The following is a 25,290-nucleotide window of genomic DNA, read 5'->3' on the forward strand; positions in this document are numbered from 1 at the left end:
ACAAGAAGGATTGACTGCTGCAATGAGTTAACAACTAGTTTTGCATCTCTGGAAGGTTCCTTTTTTTTTCAAAAAAGAAAGTATGATTCCACATTAGAATTCCTTTTTTTTATGCTTTTTGCACCATTAGTTTTCAATTTTGTTGGAAGAGACACAAAATGGTTTCTGTAAGGAAATGAACTCTTGTCAAGAGGGTGGCAGTCTGTATTAAACGGTGGTAATTTTTACCTGCCTGTCTGTTTTTATGCGCTGACATTGTGTGCCTGAAATAGCTCCGTGCTCCAGAATCAATATCACTCTCCTGGAGCAGGCAAAGGTAATTTAACACGAATGCATTTTATAGTTAGATGATCCATGAAAAAATATTCTCTGGGCTAATGCATGATAAATGACCAAATGAATGCAAGATGATAATTTTCAGCATCGATAGAACCTGTTCTTTTAAAAGGATGAGAGAATTAGGACAGTCACCAATCCTGAAACAAGTTTTATGAAATCTCTTTGCATGACCATTCTATCCAGTGAAGTTTTGGAAATTCTGCTTTTTTTTCCCAATTTAGATGCTGTATATTAGCTGCCAATTCTAATATTTATTGCTTCTTTCCAGATGCCCCATTGCCAAGAGCATTGCACCATCAAGCTCCCACGTGCCCGCATGCACATGGAAATCCTCCCGTTCCACCACCGCCTCCTCCCCAACCAGAGTACGCCATTCCACACCCAGTGCACCCTTTCCACCCACAGCTTCCCTCTCATCCCTCAACTCATCCTGTACCGTCGGCACCTCCACCACCTCCGCACCTTCCTGCGACGGCAGCAACAATGCCCCACCATATCCCCGCTGCTCCTCCTTCTTCTCAGCGACTACACCATCATGAAATGCTTCAGAGAATGGAGGCACAACGAAGAAGAATGATGCAGCACCCAACGTAAGTTGAATGTTTCTCATAGTTCGCTGTGACACCAATATTTTTCATCATAAAATTAGGCATTTAAGGTCCCTGTTACGAGCCCAAATGACCCATAAACCCAGTAGCAATAGATATTCATCAAGACAAATGGTTACTTAAACAATAGTTGCTTTTAATTATCCTTAAACATGAAAACAGAATCACACTTTAACTTATCTATTATTAACTTAACTTAACCCCCTTCTAATTCTAAGCGCATGTGTGTGTAAGTTCAGAAAGGTTCTTTGGTTCATGGTCCAATCTCACTTCTCATTCCTCCAAGTTCACTGGTTGCAGACAATTCTTATACTGTGCACAGAATTTAACATTTATAAAGTTCACCAAGCTTTGGTGGTTCAAAGGTAAATGGTTACCTCTCAGGAAGGTTCTTGTTGGTTTTCAGAGAGAGCTGAGTTGTTCCAGGACATCCACAACTGATGTACTTCCATCAGCCACTCCAGTGTCTTCGTGACAAAACTTTCCCCCTCAGGGTTCTGCAGATGATGACCTCTTTTTTTCAGGTCACCACAGAGTTCACCACAGAGTTCCTTTTTGTTTCTATTATTCCAAGTGAAGCATTAGACAGCCAGTCCTCTCCTTGCATGAACCACAAGGGCCTTGACCAGGCTGTCTTCCAAAAGCTTGCCAGCTTGTCCTGTTTCAGTCCCAGCAACTTCAAGTGTCAAGTGATCTCTTCTTTTTTCTCTCTCTCTCTCTCTCTCTCTCTCTCTCTCTTACACACACACTGAGAGAAAGCCCGTTGACAAAACCACATGACCCTCTTACGACAGCAAATTCTCCTTTCAGACAGCAGCTGCTCCAGCCTGCTCTTTCATCTGTTGCCTTGATAAACAATAATCCATTAGTGACGGCTCTTGAGCCCTCTTCAAAGCTCTTGCAAAAAGGTGTGAGAAGCCACAACAGGCTTTTTCAGGTGCATTCCATGCTAAGAATGCGCCTGAAGAAGCAGAAGCGGCCCTTTAAATTGCCGTTCAGTTGGCAGCGTTTAATGCGTAACGCTGGCCACTTGAAGGACACAGCTGCACAGGACGTGGCTCTGAGCATACTCTGGCTCCTGCCCAGTGTCAGATGTGATCAACAGCCTGACCCTTTAACATCCGCTTTCAGCCAGCTGCATTCAGGTGGCTGGGGGAGCCGCTGAGCTGATTATCCCTCTCGGAGGAGGGTAACGTAGCTCGCCTCAAGAGCGCCTCCTGCACATTCAGGTAGCCTCAAAACAGCCGCACATTGCCTAAACATGTAGCTTTACATGCGGGGCAATTGGCCACCTGAAAGTGCCTTGTGTCTCCAGTATTTCAAATAAGATCTGTTTTAAAGTGTTTGTATCTGACCTACTCTAACAAACCTTTCCCAATTTATCTCCCAATAACATCTCTATATACTCTGTCAATCCCAAATGCTAGCAAATTCTCGTACATCTCTTCAAAGGGTAAAGATAGTTTATCTCATTTGTATTTTTGTCACCTTTCTAAGTAAGTTCATGCTACTCAACTTTATTTACTTGTGCTTTTACATTTATTTTCACCATTTTAAATTCAAACAGTCACCATCCAAGATTAAAAATGTAGACACTCAGCACGAAATATGATTAAATTTAGCACCGTCTCTGTCTTTATTCCAACATCAGAAAAGCTAACAACATTTTCTAGAATTGCAAATTTTAATAGGACTGAATATATACCCACCGTTGATGTTGTTCTCTGAGCAGCTATTGAGAATATCTGCATTTGTAATAACTGTATGGTACACTGGAGATCAAAAAAATAAATGACTCCAACAGTAATTTAAGCTGCTGGAAGGATGATTGATTAAATCTAGCCATGCTAAAGATTTCAGCATTCTGTGACACTTCCCTTTTGCTGCTGCTATCTGCCATTTGCAGCAGTAATTAATTCCTGGCCACCTCCATCTAATGGCAAGCTTTACAAATGGCCAGCAATATCCACAACAGATTATTAAATTTTGAACCAATTCATCTTTTTGCAGAAAACAATTTCAATGAATGATTCAAAATGTTGGCATTTAAGCCTATCCCACCAATCTTTACTGGCTGAAGTAAATCTCAGCTTTACATTTTTATGGTTGACATGAACACATTAAGCACCGAAACAGGCCCTTTGGCTCACAGAGTTCACACTGACCATCAGATGTCCATTTACACTAATCCTACATTATTCCCAATATATTCTCTTCACATTCAGATACTACCACTCACATAAACACTTGGGGCAGTGGTAGGAAACAAGAGCAACCTTGTGGCAAAGTAAATGAGAACTCCATTTACACAGCAGCAGAGGTCAGGATTGACTTGGGATAATTTTGAGACATTACCTGTATTAGTTGGAAGAAAAACACGAAAGTCTGCAGACACCGTGGTTGAAGTAAAAACACAATGCGGGAGAAACTCAGCAGGTCAGTGTCCTTTAGGTAGCAGAGATAAAAATACATAACAGATGTTTAAGGCTTGACCTCTTCATTAATTATTTTAGCTATATTAGTTGCACCAGTATCTAGAACTTGTTTCAATTGTTTTTAGTAAACTCAGGTGTCAATAGGTGTGCAGAAACTGGCAAGCTTTTAAGTTGCAGACACTCTTGATGTGGTCAAATCAGATGGCATTTTGATTTTATTGTGTAAATGCATGAAGGGAACTTGAAATATTTCTAAATGATGTTCTTTGCTAATTTCACTCAAACCCTTTGTGATTGAAAGTTGTAAAGAACTGCAAAATTAACAGAAAAATGTTACTTTTAAATCCATATAAAGACAACCCTCCTAAGATATTTTTAATAATGTTTTGTTATCCTGTGTAATTATGTATTAAGGAAATATTACATAGTCCTGAAGCTGCAGGCTTTGTATCCTCATTGACCAGAGTTGATGTTGATTAGTTATTAACAAGGTTTTTAATAAGCTATTGTGTTGTTTGCTCCCCAGTCGAGCACATGAGCGGCCGCCTCCACATCCGCATCGTATGCATCCTAATTATGGCCACGGGCATCACATTCATGTTCCTCAGACAATGTCCTCGCATCCTCGACAGCCACCAGAGAGGCCAACATGGTCAGTGGAGAATTCTTCTCTTCAATTTATTTCTGCAACCATTTAATGCTATTGTTTCTAAATGGCTGGGGCTCACAAAACATCAAGTTTGGGGTAATTTGTAAATTTATTGAAGATTATTAACTTTTACCATGAGTAAATTTAGAAGCAAAAATAATCATTTGCCCTCAGAGATAAAGATTCTTATCCCAAGATATTAACCTGGATGTGTTTTGCCAGACTTTTCTGTTTGCATTATAAATAGCTGCTCATAAAAACAACTGCTGAATGTTATATGCGGAGAAATACAATAAATTATTTGTCATTGTAGCAGAAAATTATTTGTTCTGCATGTGACTTTAATTTGATAACCTTATGCACATTGATGGATTGAAATCTACTCAAAAATGAGATCAAATTGCAGCTTATTCCAAGTGGTAACCACAGAATTTGAATCATTCTTGCAGGTTTCTGGTCACAGTCAGGTGATTCTAGTCATGAGAACTATTGGCTTCCTCCATTAGTTTCTGATTTAGAACCATAGAACATTACAGAACAAAAACAGGCCCTTATCTAGTCTGTGCTGAACTATTTTTTTATGCCTACCCCCACTGACCTGCACCAAGTCCATAGCCCTCCATAGCCCTCCTGTCCATATACCTGTCTAAATTCTTAAATGTTAAAATTGAGCCTGCGTTCACCACTTCAGATGGCAGCTTTTCCATGCTCCCATCAGTCTCTGTGTGAAGAAGTTCCCCCGAATGTTCTACTTAAACTTTGCCCCTTTCACCTTAACCCATGTCCTCTAGTTTGTATCTCATCTACCTTCAGAGGAAAAGTACAGCTACATTTACTTTGTCTATTTTCTACCCCCCCCCCCCTCCTCATAATTTTAAAACCCTCTATAAAATCTCCCTTCATTCTTCTACACTCCAGGGAATAATCTGTTTAACCTTTCCCTGTAATTCAGTTCCTGAAGTCTCGGCACATTCTAGTAAATCTTCTCTGCGCTCTTTCAAAGGTATTGATATCTTTCCTGTACTTAGGTGACCAAAACGGCACACAAGGCTCGAAATTTGACCTCACCAGTGTCTAATACAACTTTACCATAACATCCCAGCTCCTATACCCACAACTTTGATTTATTAAGGCCAAAAATGCTAAAAGCTCTCTTTCCAACCCTATCAACCTGTCACACCACTTTCAGGGAAATGTGAATCTATATTCCCAGATCCCTCTGTTCTACACACTCCTCGGTGCCCTACCATTTACCATGAATGTCTTTTCTTGGTTTGTCCTTCAAAAATGCAACACCTCACATTCTTGCTAACTATTGTGTAGATTTTTTTTAAAACTTATGAATAATTGTAGAATCTTCAAAATAATGTAGCTCCAGCAATGAGTAAAGAACTAATAAACTTTTGTTGGAACTGTTACAGGGATCTAGGTATTGAACCAGGGGTGACAGCAGCACCATATCCACCAAGTCACCTGCATCCTCACTTGGCTCATTACCACCCACCTCCACCACCTCGACTACATCATTTCCCAATTGGAGCTTTACCGTTTATGGTGAGCAAATTAATGGATGATGATTCCATTTTAAAACAATTGGACATGTAATCCTAAGTCATGACAAATGTCTTTTCAAGTCACTTCAGTGCAAAAATTTTAAAAACATCTTTGTTAAATTCACCTTCATAGAATTTGCAATGATAGATTGTTGATTCTAGGTTTTGTGTTGTAAAATTTTGGTAAACATTTCTAAAAAGTGTTGGGCTTGTATGGTGCCATAGCGAAAATCACTCTGCTTTCTAATTTGTGTCATGAGGTTTAAGGGAGCTAGTTGTTTCACTGGAACCTATCAAATTCAGTCCGGTGTCATGTTCAGAAATTTTTCAAAACATTTACTATTTTATGTCAGATGGTGTCAGCCCCATGAAAGGTTTTTTTTTATCCTGTTGCTCTATTCCTCATGGATGGATTAATATCATGACTTTTGGGGGGGTTTTGCATGCCTTTACAAAAATCAAGCTGTCAGAGCATTCTGAAGAAGGGTCTCAGTGAAGACTACCCTCACTCGGTCTGGCCTAATGTCATTTAGATGAAGACAGTCAACTCCTGCATCCAGTGAGCAGTTAGATCCAAGACAATCCAGGCCTGGAGGTTACAGATGTTTGCTCCCCACCACCAGTCTACAATTGTTTCATTCCACGCAGCTGTTTACATCCAAGAATTTCTATTTGAAATAAACACTTTGAATATAAACTGCTGACATGAGTGAAACCTCAGAATAGGCTCCAGATTTTCATGCTGACACTTAGATACTGCAAATATGACCTTAAATGGGTGATTCAAAAATATTGTGATGTTTTATCTCACCAATTTTTTTTTGTCTGGCATAGGCCGTACCTCCAGATATGGCAGGCTACCCTCATATTCGCTACATTTCCTCGAGGATTCCAGGCTTCAGAGCCACCTACGAGGTTGGTACAGCCATGACAAGGAAATACAGTAGCTTGAATACATTAAAATGTGAGCATCTGAAGCGTTAATATACATGTGAACATATTCTTTCTTTTATAGGATTTACTACATTTAGAAGAACGACTGGGTAACGTTAATCGAGGTGCCTCACAGGGTACAATTGAGAGATGCACATACCCACATAAATATAAAAAGGTGAAAACACTAGTTTAATATTTTCAATTTGTTATAGAAATTTTATTTATATACATAAAAATTATAATAATGAGCAAACAAATTGAAATTCTGTATTTGATTTGTGCAATTGTTTTTGACTAAACCATCTGACGAATTTGAATTTGTGGTAACAAGGCGATAACTGACTTACAGAGGAAACTGCAGTACAAACAGGAAGAGGAGGATGGAATAGAGGACGACACAGAGGAGAAATGTACAATCTGTCTGTCTATTCTAGAGGAAGGAGAAGATGTGAGGTAAGGTGGCTTTGTCATTAAAAATTCTCACTTGTTTGGATAAATGCAAGGAGAGAATTTGTAGAGAATTTTTCCAGTTGATGAGCAATTGTCCAAATTGGACTTTTAGTAGTACTGCACTAATGATCAAATTTCTTGATATGCAACTATTTTAGATGTTTGAAATGAAAAATATATTTATGATAAATCTGATAAACTAGGACATCTCAGAACCTTGTTTTTAAGGGAGTTTGGTGCTGGTAGGTGCTGAATCAGAACTATGATGGGGGAGGGGGGATCAAGATTTTTTTTTCTTTTTGCTTAAATTTATCTTGTTTCATTCTCACTCCTGGGAAAATTATTAGAAACCAATTTGAATAATGCACCTTTATTTTATTATCACTTGCACATTATTTACTCCATCTCACGACTTCTTAAGATCCATATTCATTCCCAAAAATATCCTAATGGCAATCCTCGTTTTTGGAAATGATTCAGACAATTCTTCAATCTGCGGCAGGTTCACTGAAAACTCTTCGACATGAATCCCATATTAAAAGTTGCTTATTTAGATGCATCTTAAATGAGCAAACTAATAAACTTGGAATGTAGATTTGATTCAGGGTATTTCTAATGATGATACAATTTATCTAATTTTTTTTTCTTTCCCCCCCCCCTCCTTGCTTTCTGTAGACGTCTACCTTGCATGCACCTCTTTCATCAAGTGTGCGTAGACCAGTGGCTGGCCACCAACAAGAAATGTCCCATCTGCCGAGTGGACATTGAGGCTCAGCTGTCTGCAGGTAGTTGACATCTCGTGAACTCTCCCCAGTACTGCAGTCGACCAAAGATGGCATGAATAACCTGTGCACATTCAAAAGCATGGAACCTAGAGTGCGGCTAAGCCACATAGTACAATTTATGCTAGACCCACAATGATATTTCAGTATAGAGTTTAAATTTTAATGTATTTATGAAGCTTTTTTTTTAAATGTGGCTTTTTATGTTTTTCCGAGTCATTTTAATTTGCAGGGTTCCTTGGATTGCATTTCTTTGCACATAATGGGCTTTGTGTCCTCAGACTTGCAGGCAAGATTAGCTGCTCTAGATAGAAACAAAGTCATTTTCAGGATGCCTTGCTTTACTGGAATAGAATGCGTCATCAGTCATTAACCCTGGACATTAATTTAAACATTTATACTCGATTGTGTATATAGATCAAGACATTCCGTGATTAGGAAAACGACTGCTGTTCGGTAGAAATTCATCAGACAGCAAACAATCAATTGGTGGGATCTGATCCCAACCAATTGCCATTGCAAGAAATATGTATCCAACCATATAAACTCTTTAGGTTTTTAATAAAAAAAATCATTCTTGTTTGGCACAGTGATAAATGTATTTTTAAGAATGTCAATATTCTATGAGACTAACAGGCTCACAAATGTGATTTCATTGTTTTCATTCACTCTGATTTGTTTGGTTTCCTTTTTCTTTACAATTTTAGCTGTTTGGCTGCCATTAAACAGCTCTAATGAACACTAAAGTAAATTAGCTGTATTGCGTATACTTGCACATCTGATGATTTGTAATGGTGAGCTAGTCGGATGGTAGAACAAGGATCCAGAAGAAGTCATCAATGAGCACATCTAGGTAATGAATTTGAAAAGCAGATTGCAGAATTATGGCTGTTAAAGATTCAGGTGAATAGTTGGAATGCAGTACTAATGGCAGGTATCCATGCATTCACAGATTTGTAAAGGTCCCTGGATGCATTTTTCAGGATGACTTAGTTTTAAAGTTAATAAAGATAGTTAACTCCACGTGTGTTTGTGTTTCTTCTGCATCAGTACTCTACACAATAGATATTTATTCTGTTTGGACCAAATGCATCACTTTTCATGGCTACAAAGAGAACATTTACTGTGAATGTAATTTTGTACAGTGACAGAATTTGTATGCATCAGACCTTCAGGTCGTGTGATCAGGCATCTACCATTTTAAAGCACCAAATTGTGGCTGCGTTATCTGATGTGGAAACCGATACATCACAAACACCACAGGCTTTGAAATTCAACTGGATGAATATTAAAACGCACACCAAGATTATGTTCTCGGTTTTAATGAAGGTTATTAATTGCTCAAAACTAGATAAACGACCTTACGAAGATGATGAGCTAAGGGATTTCCGAGTCATGGGTTAAGCCATTGTATTCCTGTAACATAACATCAAGGCCATGATGGTGTGGCAAATATAACAGCCAGTGTAAACCAAAATAAAATTACATGAGATAAAAGAGCACAAAGATGTGCTTTGTGTGTGCATTTTTTTAATTAATGATTCAACCATCTGACAAATGTATCAAGATGATAATGAAATCTTTGTTCTTATTGATAGCATGGAAATTAATCAGTCTTTAGAATGCTTTAGTATCAATTTCACCCAACCAGGATGTGGCTTTTGCATTTGTGTGAGCAGTTGCCATTGTTTTGTGGGTGCTTTCAATGGTACCAGTCAGCCTTCTACCAAGAAGCATCCTTAAAGAATCACTGTTCATGTTCTTTCACTTCCATCCACTGAATAAGGGCAGAGGCATGTTTTTGCTACCGAATTCTTAGCAGCAGCCTCATTCAGTGAAGAGATCCACATCGGGCTTCTGCATTTGAAGGCACCATGCCCTTAAAATGGATCAATGGCTTCAAATATTTTGGTTAACATGGCAGCCTTTTTTTTTTAAACTTTTTTATTTTTCACACCATAAATCACAATAGCCATGATATACACTTTTTCTTTTCCACACATTTACAGTGACTTTTTCTCCCTCCCCCCTCCCTCCTCCCAAGCCACCCCCCCACCCCCCCCTCTCATCCATTTTAGGTATACAATCTAGGTTGCATTAATTCAGTTAGACAATGTTGTCATTCAACAAAAATACACCAGAAATTCTACTGAGTCCATTCTTTTCTTTTCTTCTCCTTCCATCAACTTAGGTAATGTTTGTAATGTTTGTTCCCGGTAGGTTTTCACTATTGTATTTAATGTAAGGCTCCCATACTTGTTCGAATATTTCAATATTATTTCTTAAACTATATGTTATTTTTTCTAATGGAATACATTTATTCATTTCTATATACCATTGTTGTATTTTCAAATTATCTTCCAATTTCCAGGTTGACATAATACATTTTTTTGCTACGGCTAGGGCTATCTTGACAAATCTTTTTTGTGCATCTTCCAAGTCAATTCCAAATTCTTTATTTTTTATGTTACTTAGGAGAAAGATCTCTGGATTCTTTGGTATATTGTTTTCTGTTATTTTATTTAATATCTGATTGAGATCATCCCAAAATTTTTCTACTCTCTCACATGTCCAGATTGCATGAATTGTTGTTCCCCTTTCTTTTTTACATCGAAAACATCTATCAGATACTGTTGGGTCCCATTTATTTAACTTTTGCGGTGTAATGTATAGTCTGTGTAACCAATTATATTGTATCATACGCAGCCTCGTATTTATTGTATTTCTCATCGTTCCAGAGCATAACTTCTCCCATGTTTCCTTTTTTATCTTTATATTTAAATCTTGTTCCCATTTTTGTTTAGTTTTACCATTTGTTTCCTCATTCTCCTTTTCTTGCAGTTTAATATACATATTTTTTATAAATCTTTTGATTAACATTGTATCTGTAATCACATATTCAAGGTTACTTCCCTCTGGTAAACTCAAGTTGCTTCCTAATTTATCTTTCAAGTAGGATCTCAGTTGGTAATATGCCAGCGCTGTATCTCCAGTTATATTGTACTTATCTCTCATTTGTTCAAAGGATAAGAATCTACTTCCTGAAAAACAATTTTCTATTCTTTTAATCCCTTTTTTTTCCCATTTTCTAAAGGCAAGGGTTAACATGGCAGCCTTGACGACACACTTGCTGAAGACTCATCCTTTCGTTACCCATGTTAGTGGGTTTTTTGTCCTTCCGTGAAAACTGTTCACCCCTCGTTGAAACGTAATTCAGTGTCTGATAATGTGTGCTGTACTTGAGGTAAGATATAAAAGGAAAACTTTTTTTCTGAAGTTCCCTCAAAAGCCCACTGATGTACCAGAGCTTACAAACAAGGAAGACCTGACCTTCTACTGAAGAACAATTGGTGTTTTGTTCCTTTACCCATTAGATGGAGAACAAAATTAATATTGAAGAAAAATTTGAAAGGTCGCAAGGAAAAGATGGATTTAGGGGAATCTTGACCAATCGCTGATGGGTGGGACAGTTTGGTCTGTGTGGGTAAGTTGACCCATCGGCCTGTTTCCACACTGTATCTCTACTTGCCCAGAAAACAATACATTGTAATTCCATCTTCAAATTCACTGTCATGTCAGTGGTTACTCAAGTATCAAATAACGATGAGACCAAATATAGGAAAGAGATTGGTAAATTAATGATATGGTGCCAAGATAACAACCTCTCTTAACGTCAATAAAATTAAAGAGATGATTGTAGGTTTCAAGAGAAGGGGCAGAGCTCACACCTCTGTCCATATCAATGGCACTAAGGAACAAATATCTGGGAAAAGCACAATAATGTACCAATCTCTAACTTTGTGTAACTTCCAATACCTCTCTCACAAAACTAAGGATGTTTGGCTTGACCTCTGACCTTCAACAACTTCTACATGGTGAACTATCAAAAGCATACCTGCTAGATGCATCACTGTGTGGGACAGGAGCTGCTCTGCTCAAGGTAGGAAGGTGCTGAATGCAGCTCAGAACATCACACCAACTTTCCTCCATAGCCAATAATTGGAAAGCACATTGGCACTTGTGTATGCACTCACACAATTAAAACTCGGAGATGTGATTCTTTCTCATACTTCTATTAGACTAACAGGGTTATATATATGGAAGGGTGACATCATGATGTCCGGCAGAGGGCGGGCCTATACCCAACACTTACCCCCAGTGCAGTTAATACTAACTGGGCCCCTTCCAACTAATAAGATTACATCGGGCCCAGGACTATAAGTGAGAATTAGAATGCATCTCATGAGTAATAATTATAAAAGGAAAAGTATTTAATAATAATCAGGGCACATATCCTTAAAGCGTTCAGGTGGTTGTCTCTCTCTTTTGGACCGCCTCGGCATGGTTTGCTGTGCTGGTCTTTGCTCGGGACCTGTAGATTGTCAGGTCGGCGGTTGAGTCGGGGGCAACTGCCTGTCTTCGCTGCCCTGGTGTCTGCGTGTCTCAGTTATTGGACCGCTCGGTCTGAGGGGTCGGGTAGTCTGGGAAGGCCATGGCAGGTCTGATTCCACTGTTATGAGGCAGTTCACAGGCCTTAGTGTCAGTCAATGCTCGTAATTGGTCAATGTGTCACTTCCACAACCTGTTCCCCCACTAGAACAGAGTATGAGCAGGGGCTCAGTTTTTGTAAGTCTTTATAATGTCTATAATCTTGAACAGAAATCTCTCGCCCACTTCCAACATTCTAGGTGAGGACTGGTGATGCTATTTTTTGCAATCGGAGACCCAGATCTGGATGAACTGTGGACAGCTTGGTCCGCAGGTTGTGGCCAAACATTAGTTCTGCTGGGGTGCATTTTGTGGTAGAATGTGGCATGTTTCTATAATCTGTGATTTTGTGTGTCCGGGAGGCATTTAGAAGTTTCATGGTTTTCATTGCTTTTTTGAATGTTTGTACAAAAAGTTCTGCCTCCCCATTAGTACTTGGATGATAGAGTGCGGACAAAATATCTCTGATATTGTTGTGCGTACATTTTTTAAAATGTTCTGATGTAAATTGAGGCCCATTGTCTGTAACTAATTCATGAGGCAATGAATGCATCAGTGGCAAAGATAGCTCATAGACAGTCAATCATGGGATCTGCTTTGGTACTTTTCAGCTGTGAAACTACTGGCCACTTGGAGTGTGTGTCCTTAGCTATTAGGAAAGACTCACGCATGAATGAACCAGTGAAGTCTACATGAATCCAATGCCAGGGTTTGGATGGCCATCTCTAAGAGTAAGTTTTGGCTTGCGGCATTTTTGGCTGAATAGACTGATGTACTTTGCATTGTCTTACTGTTGTTTCAATGTCTCTGGGTATAGAGGGCCACCAGACATGCATCCGGGCCTGTGCCTTCATTCGTACCATTCCCGGATGGTTGCGGTGTAGTTCTGATAACATGGTAGTTTGCCATTTGGCTGGATTAATTGAACGGGTACCCCATAGTAAACATCCTTCTTTGACTGATAGTTCACAGTGGCATGTGTGGTAAGGTTTTAGATCTTCTGGGATGGCTTCAGGTTCGGCCCACCCTTTAAGGGTGAAGTATAGGATTTTGCTTAATGTTACCTCCTTTCAGGTTTCCTTTGCGATCACCTGGGCTGTAATGGGCAGTTGTCGAAGTTGTTCTTGGTTGATGCCCCGCTGCCTCTGCCGTCCATTTAATCATTTCTTCTCGTTGTTCTGTCTCGGGTAGTGGCGTGGGTGATAAGGCATCTGCATGGCTGTTGAGTGTTCCTGGTTTATGTTTTATATCATAGTTATATGCTGCTAGTAGCATGGTCCATCTTTGAATTCTAGCCGCAGCTAATACCTTTGTGTGGCTCCAGTATTTGTAGCCCCAGGATTAAACTAAGAAGGTTGTTGTCTGTGATCAGGGTGAATTTTCTTCCGTAAAGATATTGATGGAATTTTTTTTTACACCAAAAATTATTGCCAATCCTTTTTCTAGTTGGGCCTAATTACGTTTGCTTGTGGTTAATGTTCACGAAGCAAACACTACTGGTTGCTCACCCTTTTTCTATGATGTGGGATAGTACCGCTCCTAGTCCCACTGGTGAAGCATCCATGGCTAGTGGAACCTCTTTACTAGGGTCTTAGTAGATCAGCACCTTATTTGTTGATGTTAGTATTTCCTTTAGTTGATCGACTGTGTTTTTAGTTTCTGTGTTCCAATACCATGTTTGATCTTTCTTGAGTAATTGGTTCAGCGGGCTGCATAGTGTAAACATATTAGGGACATGTTTTCAGTAATGATTAGCAGGTCCTAGGAAGGACTGTAGTTGGTTGGGTACGGGGCATTGCAAATGGCTTCTGTTCCTGCTGGATTCATTCGCACCCCCTCGTTGTCAATTGGTAAACCCAAGGTATGTCACTGAGGAGCACATGAAGACACATTTGTCCTTTCGTAATTGTATTTGTAGCCTGTTGTAGTCTGGTTAAAACCTTCTCACGGTTTTGTAAGTGTTCACTGTCGTTTTGGCCCGTGATGATGACATCATCGAGCTAACACCCAGCAAAGTCCAGGTAGTAATTTGTCCGTTGTTGCTTGAAAAATCACAGGTGCTTCTGAAATTCCGTAACGCTTGCGTGTACAGGTGAATAGTTCCAGAAGGGTATTGATTGTCACATATTCCCTTGATTTTTTTTTACAATTCTATTTGTTGATGTGCTTGTGATAAATCTAGTTTTGTGAATTTTGGCCCTCCAAAATTAGTGCTTGGAAGAATTCTTCTCCCTTGGGCATGGAGTATCCAGGGTGTTTTGAGTGATGAATTTGCTGCAAATTAAGATCAAAAGTTCTGATATTTTGATTTCTCTTTTGCAAATTCACAAGCCACCTCATTGCTGCTTAGAATTTTTAACTCAAATTATTCAACCAAATTGTTTTTCGTACAGGTATGATGAGTACTGCCCATTCGCTGGTTCTAATATGCCTTCATGTTTTAATCTGTTCAATTCAGCCTCAAGTTTTCCTTTCATGGCAAATGGGACTGTTCTGGCTTTGAAGAATTTTGGTTCTGCATTGTCTTTTAATTGCAGTTTGGCTTGAACGCCTTTGATTTTCCCCAATTCTTGTTGGAACACCAGGATTTGGTTGAGTTCTGGCTGGGAGGTGTCTGTCTGCTTTACATTTAGTATTGAACCGATATCCAGCCAATCTAGGGGGATGTGTTTTAGCCATTTTCTTCTGAAGAGCGGTGGTTCCTGGGTATCTACAACATAGAGAGAGAGGGAGAGAGAGTGTTTTTGCTTGCTGTTGTTTGTGTTGTACTTGGACTGTACTTTTTCCAAACACTTTGATTCTGTCTGCTGTAACAGATCTTAGAGTTATTTCAGTTTTTACCGGGAGGTGTGGTAGCAAGCGTTCCTTTGCGTGTAATGGCAATAGAGACCTCTCTGCCCCTGTGTCTAACTCCATTTTCAGGGGGTGTCCATTTATTTTTGCTGCGTTTCCTCCATTTATTCCTTGGATGTATATTTCAGGAGCTTGAAGGTCAGCCGTTGGGCTGTTATCATCTTTGTTGCTAGGTTCCTCTCTCTGTCTCTCTGCAATTGTTTTGACTTTAGCTGCCTGCTTATTTTCAGACTACATGCGCTTTAGAAGCGGACATTTGGCTTTGATATGACCTTTTTTGCAATGGTTGCATTTAGAATTTTTGAAGAAACAGTTTTCTGGTCGGTAGTGTATTTCCCACAACGGAAGCATTGTTGGTGGGAAGACCTCCCATCCAGTAGGTCTGGTTGACCCACATCCAAGTTTTTCTCTGCCATTTCAGACCTGCAGGCAGCCCTGTATACAATTTGTAATGTAATGTCTTCCTCCATTGCTAATAATATTTGCCAGTCCCATCACTAATCTGTCTCGCAGTGCCTGATTTAGAAACTGCTCGAAATGACACTGCTCCGCCAGTTTGCACAACGATACCAGCTACTCACTTTTTCCCCTGGTCCTTGTCTCCTTTCATAGAATCGTTGCCTTTCTGTCATAACTGGTGGTTTGGGGCTTAGATGGTTCCTTGGAGCTGTGCATAATTCGTTGAATGTCTTCGTCCCTGGATCCTCCGGGGACAGCAAGGTCTTAAGGAGGTTGAATGTTTTGCTGCCCATTATACTGAGCGAGAGGGCATGTTTGCGGTTTACTGGACCTTTCACAATATTGTGGACTACGCAGTAGTGGTAAACAGTTCTATGTAGTTATCCCTTATCTCAACTTTCTTCTATTTCATTGAATTCCCTGAACTTTCCCTTCACCATCTTGTCGCACTTTCACCTTGATCTTTCGGCAGAAATTTGTTGAGGTTGTTAGGTAATTGTTTTCTACCTTTCTTCTGTTGTTTTCTTACGGTTGGTGCATGGCATATGTGTAGGGTTCGTTTTGTTCCTCATCGCCACTGTTGTGTCTGTACTCACACAATTAAGACTCGGAGATGTGATGCTTTCTCATCCTTCTATTAGACTAACATGGCTACTGGCACACAGGGTTTATATGTGTGGAAGGGTGACATCATGATGTGGGCGTCCAGCAGAGGGTGGGCTTTTACCCAACAGCACTTCTGATCGATAGTTCATTTTCCCATCAAGCCTCAAAATTATACAGTCTCAGGTGAAACACAAAAGTCTGCAGGTGCTGTGATGGCAGTAAATAAGGGACATGAGGGAGCATTGCATGCTCCTCCTCTCCATCCCTTCTTCATTCCTCCCCCTGCTTTTTATCCAGATGCTGGTCTGTGTTTTGCTAATTTCTCAATGAAAGCCTCATTCGTCCATTGTTTCTGTTCTAATTACACTTTCTCTGATCAGGTTGATATCTTTGAAACACCAAAACTGGATCGAACTTTCTTGCCAAAAACTTTAGTAATGTTTTCCCCACAAAGAGTATCATAGACTTAATGAAGGACTCAAGCCTGAAACATTTGTTATGTATATAAAGGACATGGTTTGACCTGCTGAGTTTCTCTAGCATTGTGTTTTAACTTCAACCGCCGTGTCTGACGACTTTTGTGTTTTATTTTTCATTAGACTTAAGTTTCGTTTTGCTGTTCATTGGATTGTCGGCTGGTAAATTGTGTGGCATTTTGGAGATGGGCTAGCTTTATCAATAATGCTGGATATTTCATCCAAGGTATTGTCATTTTCACATGAAAAGTTGGGTTGTGTCACTTTTGTCTTGCATGTATGAATTTTTAATGAAAAAAAACTGGTTATACTTAGATTAGTAATGAAAAAAAAATTCATTTATTTTAAAAATTGTAGACCTACAGCACAGTTACAGGCCCTTCTGGCCCACGAATCCGTGCTGCCCCAATACACCCAATTGACCTACACCCCCACTGCATTTTTGAACGGTGGGTGGAAACGGGAGCCCCAGGGAAAACCCACGCAGACATGGGGAGAACGTACAAACTCCTCACAGGATTCGAATTCAGATTGTTGGCACTGTAAGATTGTCGCACTAACAGTGTCGCCTCGAGAGTGGACAGTCGAAATGTTGCACATAATTTTCTCTAATTTATGGCTTGTTACATTTCATGCAATAAAATTTCTGTCAATTTAAACTTATCATAATTGCCTTCTTAAAGTCTCTTGATGACCAGATCACATTCACTCTTGGAAAGTAAGTAAGTGGAGTGTTATCTAAACAGGCAATGGGAAACTTTCTAGTTTTGCCTTCTGATACAGTGGATATCTTTTTTTTGTTTCCAAAATGATCAATTGTCACACATGCCGTTATGAGAACTTTGGATTTGGGTAAATAAGGTGATCCCACCTGTGCTATTCCTTAACATTTGCTTTCTTTATTTACAAAACTTGGGTCATGAAGCTATCTGTATCATATAGATTCAAAATCAGTAAAGTTGTATTTACATTTGGACAAATATTACACTCCAGTTGCGCCATTAATGAAAAGAAATAATTCAATTAAGTTATGTAGAAGAATTAGTTACTATATGGTAAGCTTTAACAGTGGTTCTCAACCTTTTTTCCATACCATTTCAAGTTATCCCTACGCCATGGGTGCTCTGTGATTAGTCAAGGATTACTTAAGGTGGGAAGGGAAGGTTGAGAACCACTGCTCTAGACCCAATGGTTACTGAAATATTTTGCTTGAGAAAAATTGTCATTGGCCCATATCCTTTGGAGCTCTGAATCCGTGCACATAACGAGTCAATCAGGAACGATTAAAACAGTGGGTTTTCAAACTTTTCCTTCCCACCCACATCCCACCTTAATCCCTGACTAATCACAGAGCACCGATCGCCTAGGGATTACTTAAAGTAGGATGTGAGTGGAAAGAGAAAGGTTGCGAACCACTGATCTAGAATCAGAATTTATTGTCATGAAGATTTGTTTTGTGGTATTACGGTGCAAATACATTACATCAAAATAATTAGTGCAAAAAAAAAAAAGGAGAAAGTGAGGCTGTGCCTGTGTTTCATTGTCCAATCAAAGATCTGATGGCGGAGGGGAAGAAGCTGCTAGGTACTAATCAATAAACTTATAAACCAGATACAATTTTTTTAATGAATCCATCTTGTACAGTAATAAGAATATTTTCCTTTTGCAGTGTCCTTGCAACTTCAGGGCGGCTTAAAGCCATTTCCAACTTGAGGTGTACTCGATGTGCTAGAAAGGGCTTTCAAATGCTATAACGGCCAAATTTTTAAAAATATATTGTTGATGGTTAAGAATATATTTTGTCTGACATCTGTGTGGGCCCTGAAGTGAAGTGTGGGATGAGAGGCAGAGAGCCAGGAGAAGTTTGACCAAAAGATAACTTCCAAAACTAACCCCTTTTGTCATTATCCATTGATCAGAGCATCACAGAAGGAGGGCAGGAGAAGGCCATTCAGCTCTTTGATCCAGCGACGCCATTCAATGCGATTCTGGCTGATCCTGCAACCTCGGTACCCTGTTCCTGTTTTCTCTCCAAACCCCTTGATTCCTTTAGCCACAGGGGTCACATCCAAATTTAGTTGGTGGTGAACCAAGGAAGAGATTATTGGTTTGGAGGTGTTATTTCCTTTCTCCACTAAACAGCAAGAAATGTATGAAGCGATGAATTGGGGAACTTCAATATTAATTTGGATAAGAGTAAAACATGAAAGTTTGTAGATGCCATGAATGAAGTAAAAACACGAGGCTTCAGCAGGTCAAACAGTGTCTTTTATATAGCGAAGATACAGAACCAATGTTTCATGCCTTTCATCAAGGTATGGAACAAAAGGTAGGCAGGGAAGGAGCACAGTCCCAAAGGCAGGAGGTAATAGGTGAATGAGGGAGGGAAGGCACAACAGTGATCGGGGGAAGAGGGGCGGCTCCGTGAATGGAAAGGGGAGGGGGTGGAGAGCTGGAGGAAAGATGGGAAAGTGGGGGAGAACGAGGAGCAGTCTAGCAGAAACTGGGGGGGTTAATGCCATCCAGGTGGAGAGTATCCAGGTGGAATATTAGGTGTTGCTCCTCCATTTAACGGTGGCCTTGGTTTGGCCTTGCATGATGCCATGGACAGACACATTGGCGTGGGAGTGGGGCACAGAATTGAAATGGTTGGCCACTGGGAGATCCCTGTCGTTGATGCAGACTGAGTAAAGGTGTTCAGTGAAGCGATCTCCCAGTTTGTGTCCAGTCCCTGTAATGAAGAGAAGGCCACAATTTTATTATTTGGATTTACTTGGATAACATTGAAAGGGCAGGGATTTCTGACAAGTAGTCAGGAGGATATTTTTATGGGTATGTGTTTGGCCCAGGGAGGAAGGAGGCAATCACTATCTGCCAGGTAGTTGGTGTGTCACTGGTAGATCAGTGATCACACACAAGGGGCCTAGACTGGAAACAGGGAAGAGCTAGAGCAGTCCAACTTAGAACAACTCAACTGGGGGAGGGGTAACATCAAATTGTGGTGATAATCTGACCAGATTGAAGTGGCACCTCAGTTTGGTGTAAAACAATGGAAGACTTTTAAATAGATGTTTGAAGTACTAGTGGAGTATATTCCATGGGGAACAAAGTTAAGTGTAGAAACATCGAAGTACTCGAGATGGCAGAGGCCGACAGCATCGAGTCCACGCTGCTGAAGATCCAGCTGCGCTGGGTGGGTCACGTCTCCAGAATGGAGGACCATCGCCTTCCCAAGATCGTGTTATATGGCGAGCTCTCCACTGGCCACCGTGACAGAGGTGCACCGAAGAAGAAGTACAAGGACTGCCTAAAGAAATCTCTTGGTGCCTGCCACATAGACCACCGCCAGTGGGCTGATATCGCCTCAAACCGTGCATCTTGGCACCTCACAGTTTGGCGGGCAGCAACCTCCTTTGAAAAAGACCGCAGAGCCCACCTCACTGACAAAAGGCAAAGGAGGAAAAACCCAACACCCAACCCCAACCAACCAATTTTCCCCTGCAACCGTGTCTGCCTGTCCCGCATCGGACTTGTCAGCCACAATCGAGCCTGCAGCTGACGTGGACTTTTACCCCCTCCATAAATCTTCGTCCGCGAAGCCAAGCCAAAGAAGAAGGAAAGGCAATGTTTCCTGAACCACAGAGGATAAAGCAAGACAAAAAGTATGATGAAGTCTGGTGAATAATTGAAGTGATGAGAGAACTGAATTATGAATGCAGAGAAGGCTCGGGACGAAGTGTCACGAAGTGGGATGAGTGTGGATCATTTTCAGCACGTATAATGTGGGCCAAGCACATTATCCTGGTACTAGGACTCTAAGAAAAGGGAGAGGAGAATAGAGTGGTGGTCTAACATTATTGTAGGAAACTTCAATCAGGCCAACCTGAAGAAGTCTGGCAAACTACCACCAACACGTCACATGCGAGACCGGGGGAACCGACAAACTCGACCACCGATACACCTACCATGAAGAATGCCTGCTGAGCCACACCTCAGCAAGTCTGATCACCTGACTGGCGTACAGTAGAGACTACAGAACTAGTGGTGAAGACAGTGAAGGTGTGGTCGAGGGAGGTGGAGAAGCGTCTGCAGGCTGCTTTGAATCAGTGGACTAGAACATATTCAAGAACTTATCCATAGACTTGAATGAATATGCAACAGGTGTCACTGACTTCATCAAGACCTGCATGCATGAATGTGTGCCCATGTGCAAATACTGGGTGTTTCCCCAACCAGAAGCCCTGGATGAATCAGAGAATCTGCAACCTGCTGAGGGCGAGAACAAAGGTGATTAAGGCCAGGGATCGGGATCTTTGCAATAAGTCCAGGTATGACCTGCAGAAGGCCATCTCTGAAGCAAAGTGGCAATTCTGGAGGAAGCTAGAGGCAGAGACATGCCAGCTGTGGCAGGGAGTGCAGGCCATTAAAGCCTTCAAAGCAAAGGGGAACACTATAGATGGCTGTGATGCTTCATTACCTGATGAGCTGAACATCTCCTATGCCAACTTTGAGAAGAAGAACCAAACATCTGTGCATGTGCAGCCATTACATCTATTGACTTGCAAAGAGCAGCACGTGTTTTTCTCGCAGGAACGAAAAAGGCGCTAAAACAGTGTAAGATTGCAGGAGAGTGATCCACAAATGGAATCAAGCTCCTGAACAAGCCCTCTGGAGAAGGAGGTGAGTGGAAAAAATTTCTGGATGACCAGTGGGAGGTTCCCAGGTCCTGATGAGAGGAGGCCCCAATGTAGCACTTCGGAGGTGGAGGTGTATAGGAAAAGGTCCAGGACAACCGATGGGAGGTTGCCGGGTCCCAATGAGGGGCTAAGGTTGAGGCTGGGCAGCACGATCCTGAGGAGGAAGGCCTCCAAGAAAAGCCCCCTTAGCGCTTCGTTAGCACCAAATGTCCAGCGGGCCTGCCGGGTGCAGTGTCCCAGCTGAGAAGCAGCAAGGCCGATCTACCTCCGTTGGGGGTGGGATCAGGCAGCAGTAGCCTACCTTCTTTGAAGGTGGAGCCCGAGGTTGGCTGCACTGATCTAGTTTTGTTTGAAGCTGGGGTTTGCAAATGATAGCAGCGATGCTGACCGACCTCTGCTGGGGCTGAGATCAGGCGACAGAGCTCTACCTTCGCTGAAGACGGGGTCCAAGTCTGGCTGCATCAATCTGGCTTCCACCAACACGTGGATAAAGCAAGACAAAAAGTATGATGAAGTCTGGTGAATAATTGAAGTGATGAGAGAACTGAATTACGAATGCAGAGAAGGCTCGGGACGAAGTGTCACGAAGTGGGATGAGTGTGGATCATTTTCAGCACGTATAATGTGGGCCAAGCGCATTATCCTGGTACTCGGACTCTAAGAAAAGGGAGAGGAGAATAGAGTGGTGGTCTAACATTATCGTAGGAAACTACAAAAAAGCAAGTAGTGATACGATTATTGCCGCTGCCTTAGGCGATGGAACCTCAGTATATCGAGTGGCAGGAAGGGGGAGTACCCTGCACAAGAGCAGGTAGGTCCTGAGCCAAACTTAACACATCGTGTAGCGAAGCCGCCCACTCAATGGGCGAGAATAACCAGAAAAAAACCGAGGAAGGGTGTGGTCTCTGCACGACGGGCACCTTCTCAATTGGGGTCTGAGAGCAAGGCCTGCCAGACAGCAGAGGCCTCGACCAGCGACAAAATTGTAAGTCAACTGGACAAATTGGAGGAACTGGTGACGGCCATGGTGAATAAATTTCCAGCACCAATCAGAGCAGGTGGAGGACGTTAATGATTATAAATGGGACGACGATGAAGGGCTGGTAATAGAGGCCGAGTCACCCAAATCCCCACACACTGCTCAGGACAGCCAGGAGGAGAATATACCGGTGATTACTGCAAAGTTTGCAGTCCCGAAGGGTATCGGCCAGCTACTGGAGGATGATATTGCAGGGTCTATTAACATGTATGGTGATGAATGCTTTTCAGAGAGGGTACTCGAAGAATCCGCCAAGAAGTACCCCTGCCCTGTTAACTGGCCTCTGTTGGAGGTGCCTAAGGTAAACCCCGCGATATGGGACAATTTGAAGGTCCCCTCAAGGGCAAAAGACATGAAATTGCAAAGACTACAGGGGTCACTGGTTAAAGGTATCACTGCATTCGCACAAACGCTCTCACACGATTTGTCGGAGACCCAACAAGATGCTCCGGGGCTGTTACCCCATGCAAACTATGAACTGAATGCCTTCAGGAAGGAGCTGATCAAGCCCGACCTGAATGTAAGATGTGCTCATTTGTTCAGACCATCCTGTAACGAAATTTCTATTTGGTGACGATCTCAGCAAACAGGTGAAGGATTTGAGTGAGCAGATGGCAGAGGCAGCTGGCATGGTCAGAGGTTCGAGACCACAGGCAAGAGGACCTGTGATGTTTCACTCTCATCGCAGGTAAGTGAGTTATCCGAGGCGGTTTCCCACTCCAAACGGCAACAGCCAGCAGGTCTTTTTTAGGGCAATGCCCTCCGTGGAAACAGCGGCAGCAGAATTTTCCCGTTCAAAGTGCACCAGTCCGCAGATGAGGCGGGTCGAGGAAGTGAACGCTACGCGTTTACAGTTGAGGACTCTTGATAATTACAGGGCTTTAATGGTTGGCGATCAATTAATGGTATTCTTTGATAGATGGTGTCATATTAACACTGATGCTTCTATTTGTCAGACAGTGAAGGGGTATAAAATCGAATTTGACCCACAGAAATCCCCTCTGGTAAGGAGGAAGGGTCTGTATACATATATGCGCAGACCGCAACTGACGGAGGCTGTACATTGCCAAGGTCATGGCTTTAAAAAGGAAAAATGTTATTGAACATTGTGGCCATGAAAAACATGAGTTTGTATCGAACATCTTCATGCGACCCAAAAGAAGTGGTGGCAGTAGAATGATACTGGATCTATCGGATCTTAACGAATAGGTCTTGAACAGGCATTTTAAAATGGTAACATATATTCTGTGTTGCCTATGTTACGTATGGGCTATTTCATGCCCTCAATAGATTTGCAAGACTCGTACTATTCGGTTGTGATCTGCCCACAGCGCATGAAATTCTTGAAATTTACCTGGAAGGGAGAGCTATGGCAGCTTTGCTGAATGGGTTGAGCTCAGTGCCAAGGGCATTTACCAAATTATGAAGCTGGTGTTTCCAAGGCTCAGGAAAGGGGTGCATGGTAATGGGTCACTTAGACAATACCCTTATTATTAGCAGATTGCTCGAGGAAACAAAAAGGGCAGTGGCACTGTAGAGCTCGTCGAAAGAACCAAAGACTTGTTGATCCATACCAAGGCTTTTATTAGCAAAAGACAGGAGCTCTTCACAGGTGGTCGACCAGTCTGGAATGATCCGACCTGGCTAGGGACACAACCCTTTAAGGCCCAGACAATAGGTGTGGCTTAGCTCTCAGCCAATCGCTGTAAGCACAGTCTAGATACTGTAACTATATACACTATGTACGTTGGTGATAGATCTGTACTATCACAAGCGCCACCTCGAGATTATTAAGCCCTCTGGGGTTTCTTCTAGATCCCGAGAAATCAAGTGTTGGTGCTTAATAAGAGGCTAAAATTCCTCGGCTTCATTATTGATACAGAAGCCATGGAAGTTACTTTGCATGAGGATAAAGTGGCAGAGATTAGGACAGCCTGCAGAGGGCTCATGACAGAGTGTCGTCCCTCCATAAGAAAGGTGGCCAGGTTGATTGAGAAACAGGTGGTGGCTTTCCTGGCGATACAACATGGCCTGCTATATTATAGGTTCCTGGAAAGGGACAAAATATCTGCTCTTAAGGCAACCAAGGGATACTTTGACAGGCCCATGAGATTAACCAGAGAGGCCAGATCCAATCTTACATGGTGGATCGACCATATCTCATTGGCTTACGCGAGGATCAAGCTCAGAAAGGTGGATCTGGAGATCAGATCAGATGCCAGTGGCTAAGGTTGGGGAGCCATGAATCTAAAGGTCTCTACTGGGGGCCGATGGGTGGACATAGAGCTCAGGGAAGCCTCAAAATCCAGTATCAATTATTTGGAAATGCTGGCGAGTTTTTTTAGCACTGAAGTCTTTCTGAGCGAGGGAAGCTGACATTCACGTACTGCTGAGATTGGATAGCACTTCAGCTGTGGCCTGCCTCAATAATATGGGAGGTCTCAAATCTGCCTCCTGTAACCTAGCCATTGAGACTTGGCTCTGGTGCATTCAAAGAAATATTTGGGTTACAGCCGCTTACCTGCCGGGTCGGATAAACATCCAGGCGGACTTGATGTCCAGGGAATTCAATGATAGCACTGAGTGGACTCTGGTGAAGAAATACTTTAAGTTGCTAGCAGACACCTTTGGCAGGCCAGAGAACGATTTGTTCACATCCTGGCTGAATGCTGGCGTCTGCTTTCCTTGGCGTCTTCCTCAGAATGCGTGCTGGCATTTCTTTTTCTGGTTCCATGAGCCAGTGTCTGAGGCTGCCCCACGGGACGTCGCCCCCGAGCTGCCCGCTTACTGGCTTTGCAGCTCGGGCCGCCTACTTCAGGAGAAGTCTCTTTTGTAGGCTTTTCTTTCTTGCACTGTTTATTTTGTGACTTTTTTTAATGTCTTATTTTCTTGTCCTGTCTTTTTTTAAAACTTTTTCTAT

At 41.8% G+C, this 25,290-nt stretch overlaps 1 protein-coding gene across 7 annotated transcripts in view; it reads left to right on the plus strand.

Annotated features, from left to right (window-relative positions):
• Positions 1-8,775, plus strand: part of rnf111 (ring finger protein 111) — a 94,415-nt gene extending 85,640 nt beyond the window's left edge. For 4 of the 7 annotated variants that reach the window (XM_069911971.1, XM_069911965.1, XM_069911964.1 and 1 more), the window contains 8 exons: positions 608-929; positions 3,909-4,034; positions 5,453-5,585; positions 6,419-6,499; positions 6,600-6,695; positions 6,852-6,973; positions 7,646-7,755; positions 8,170-8,775. In XM_069911971.1, the coding sequence (XP_069768072.1) occupies positions 608-929; positions 3,909-4,034; positions 5,453-5,585; positions 6,419-6,499; positions 6,600-6,695; positions 6,852-6,973; positions 7,646-7,755; positions 8,170-8,186 (1,007 nt within the window). In that variant the 3' untranslated portion in view covers positions 8,187-8,775. Of the gene's footprint in view, positions 1-607; positions 930-3,908; positions 4,035-5,452; positions 5,586-6,418; positions 6,500-6,599; positions 6,696-6,851; positions 6,974-7,645 lie in introns of all 7 variants that reach the window. The other 3 variants (XM_069911969.1, XM_069911967.1, XM_069911970.1) reach the window with 3 other exon arrangements.
• The last annotated feature ends 16,515 nt before the right edge of the window (positions 8,776-25,290 follow it).

The sequence above is a fragment of the Narcine bancroftii genome, chromosome 14, assembly GCF_036971445.1.
Source record: "Narcine bancroftii isolate sNarBan1 chromosome 14, sNarBan1.hap1, whole genome shotgun sequence".
NCBI classification, from domain to species: domain Eukaryota; kingdom Metazoa; phylum Chordata; class Chondrichthyes; order Torpediniformes; family Narcinidae; genus Narcine; species Narcine bancroftii.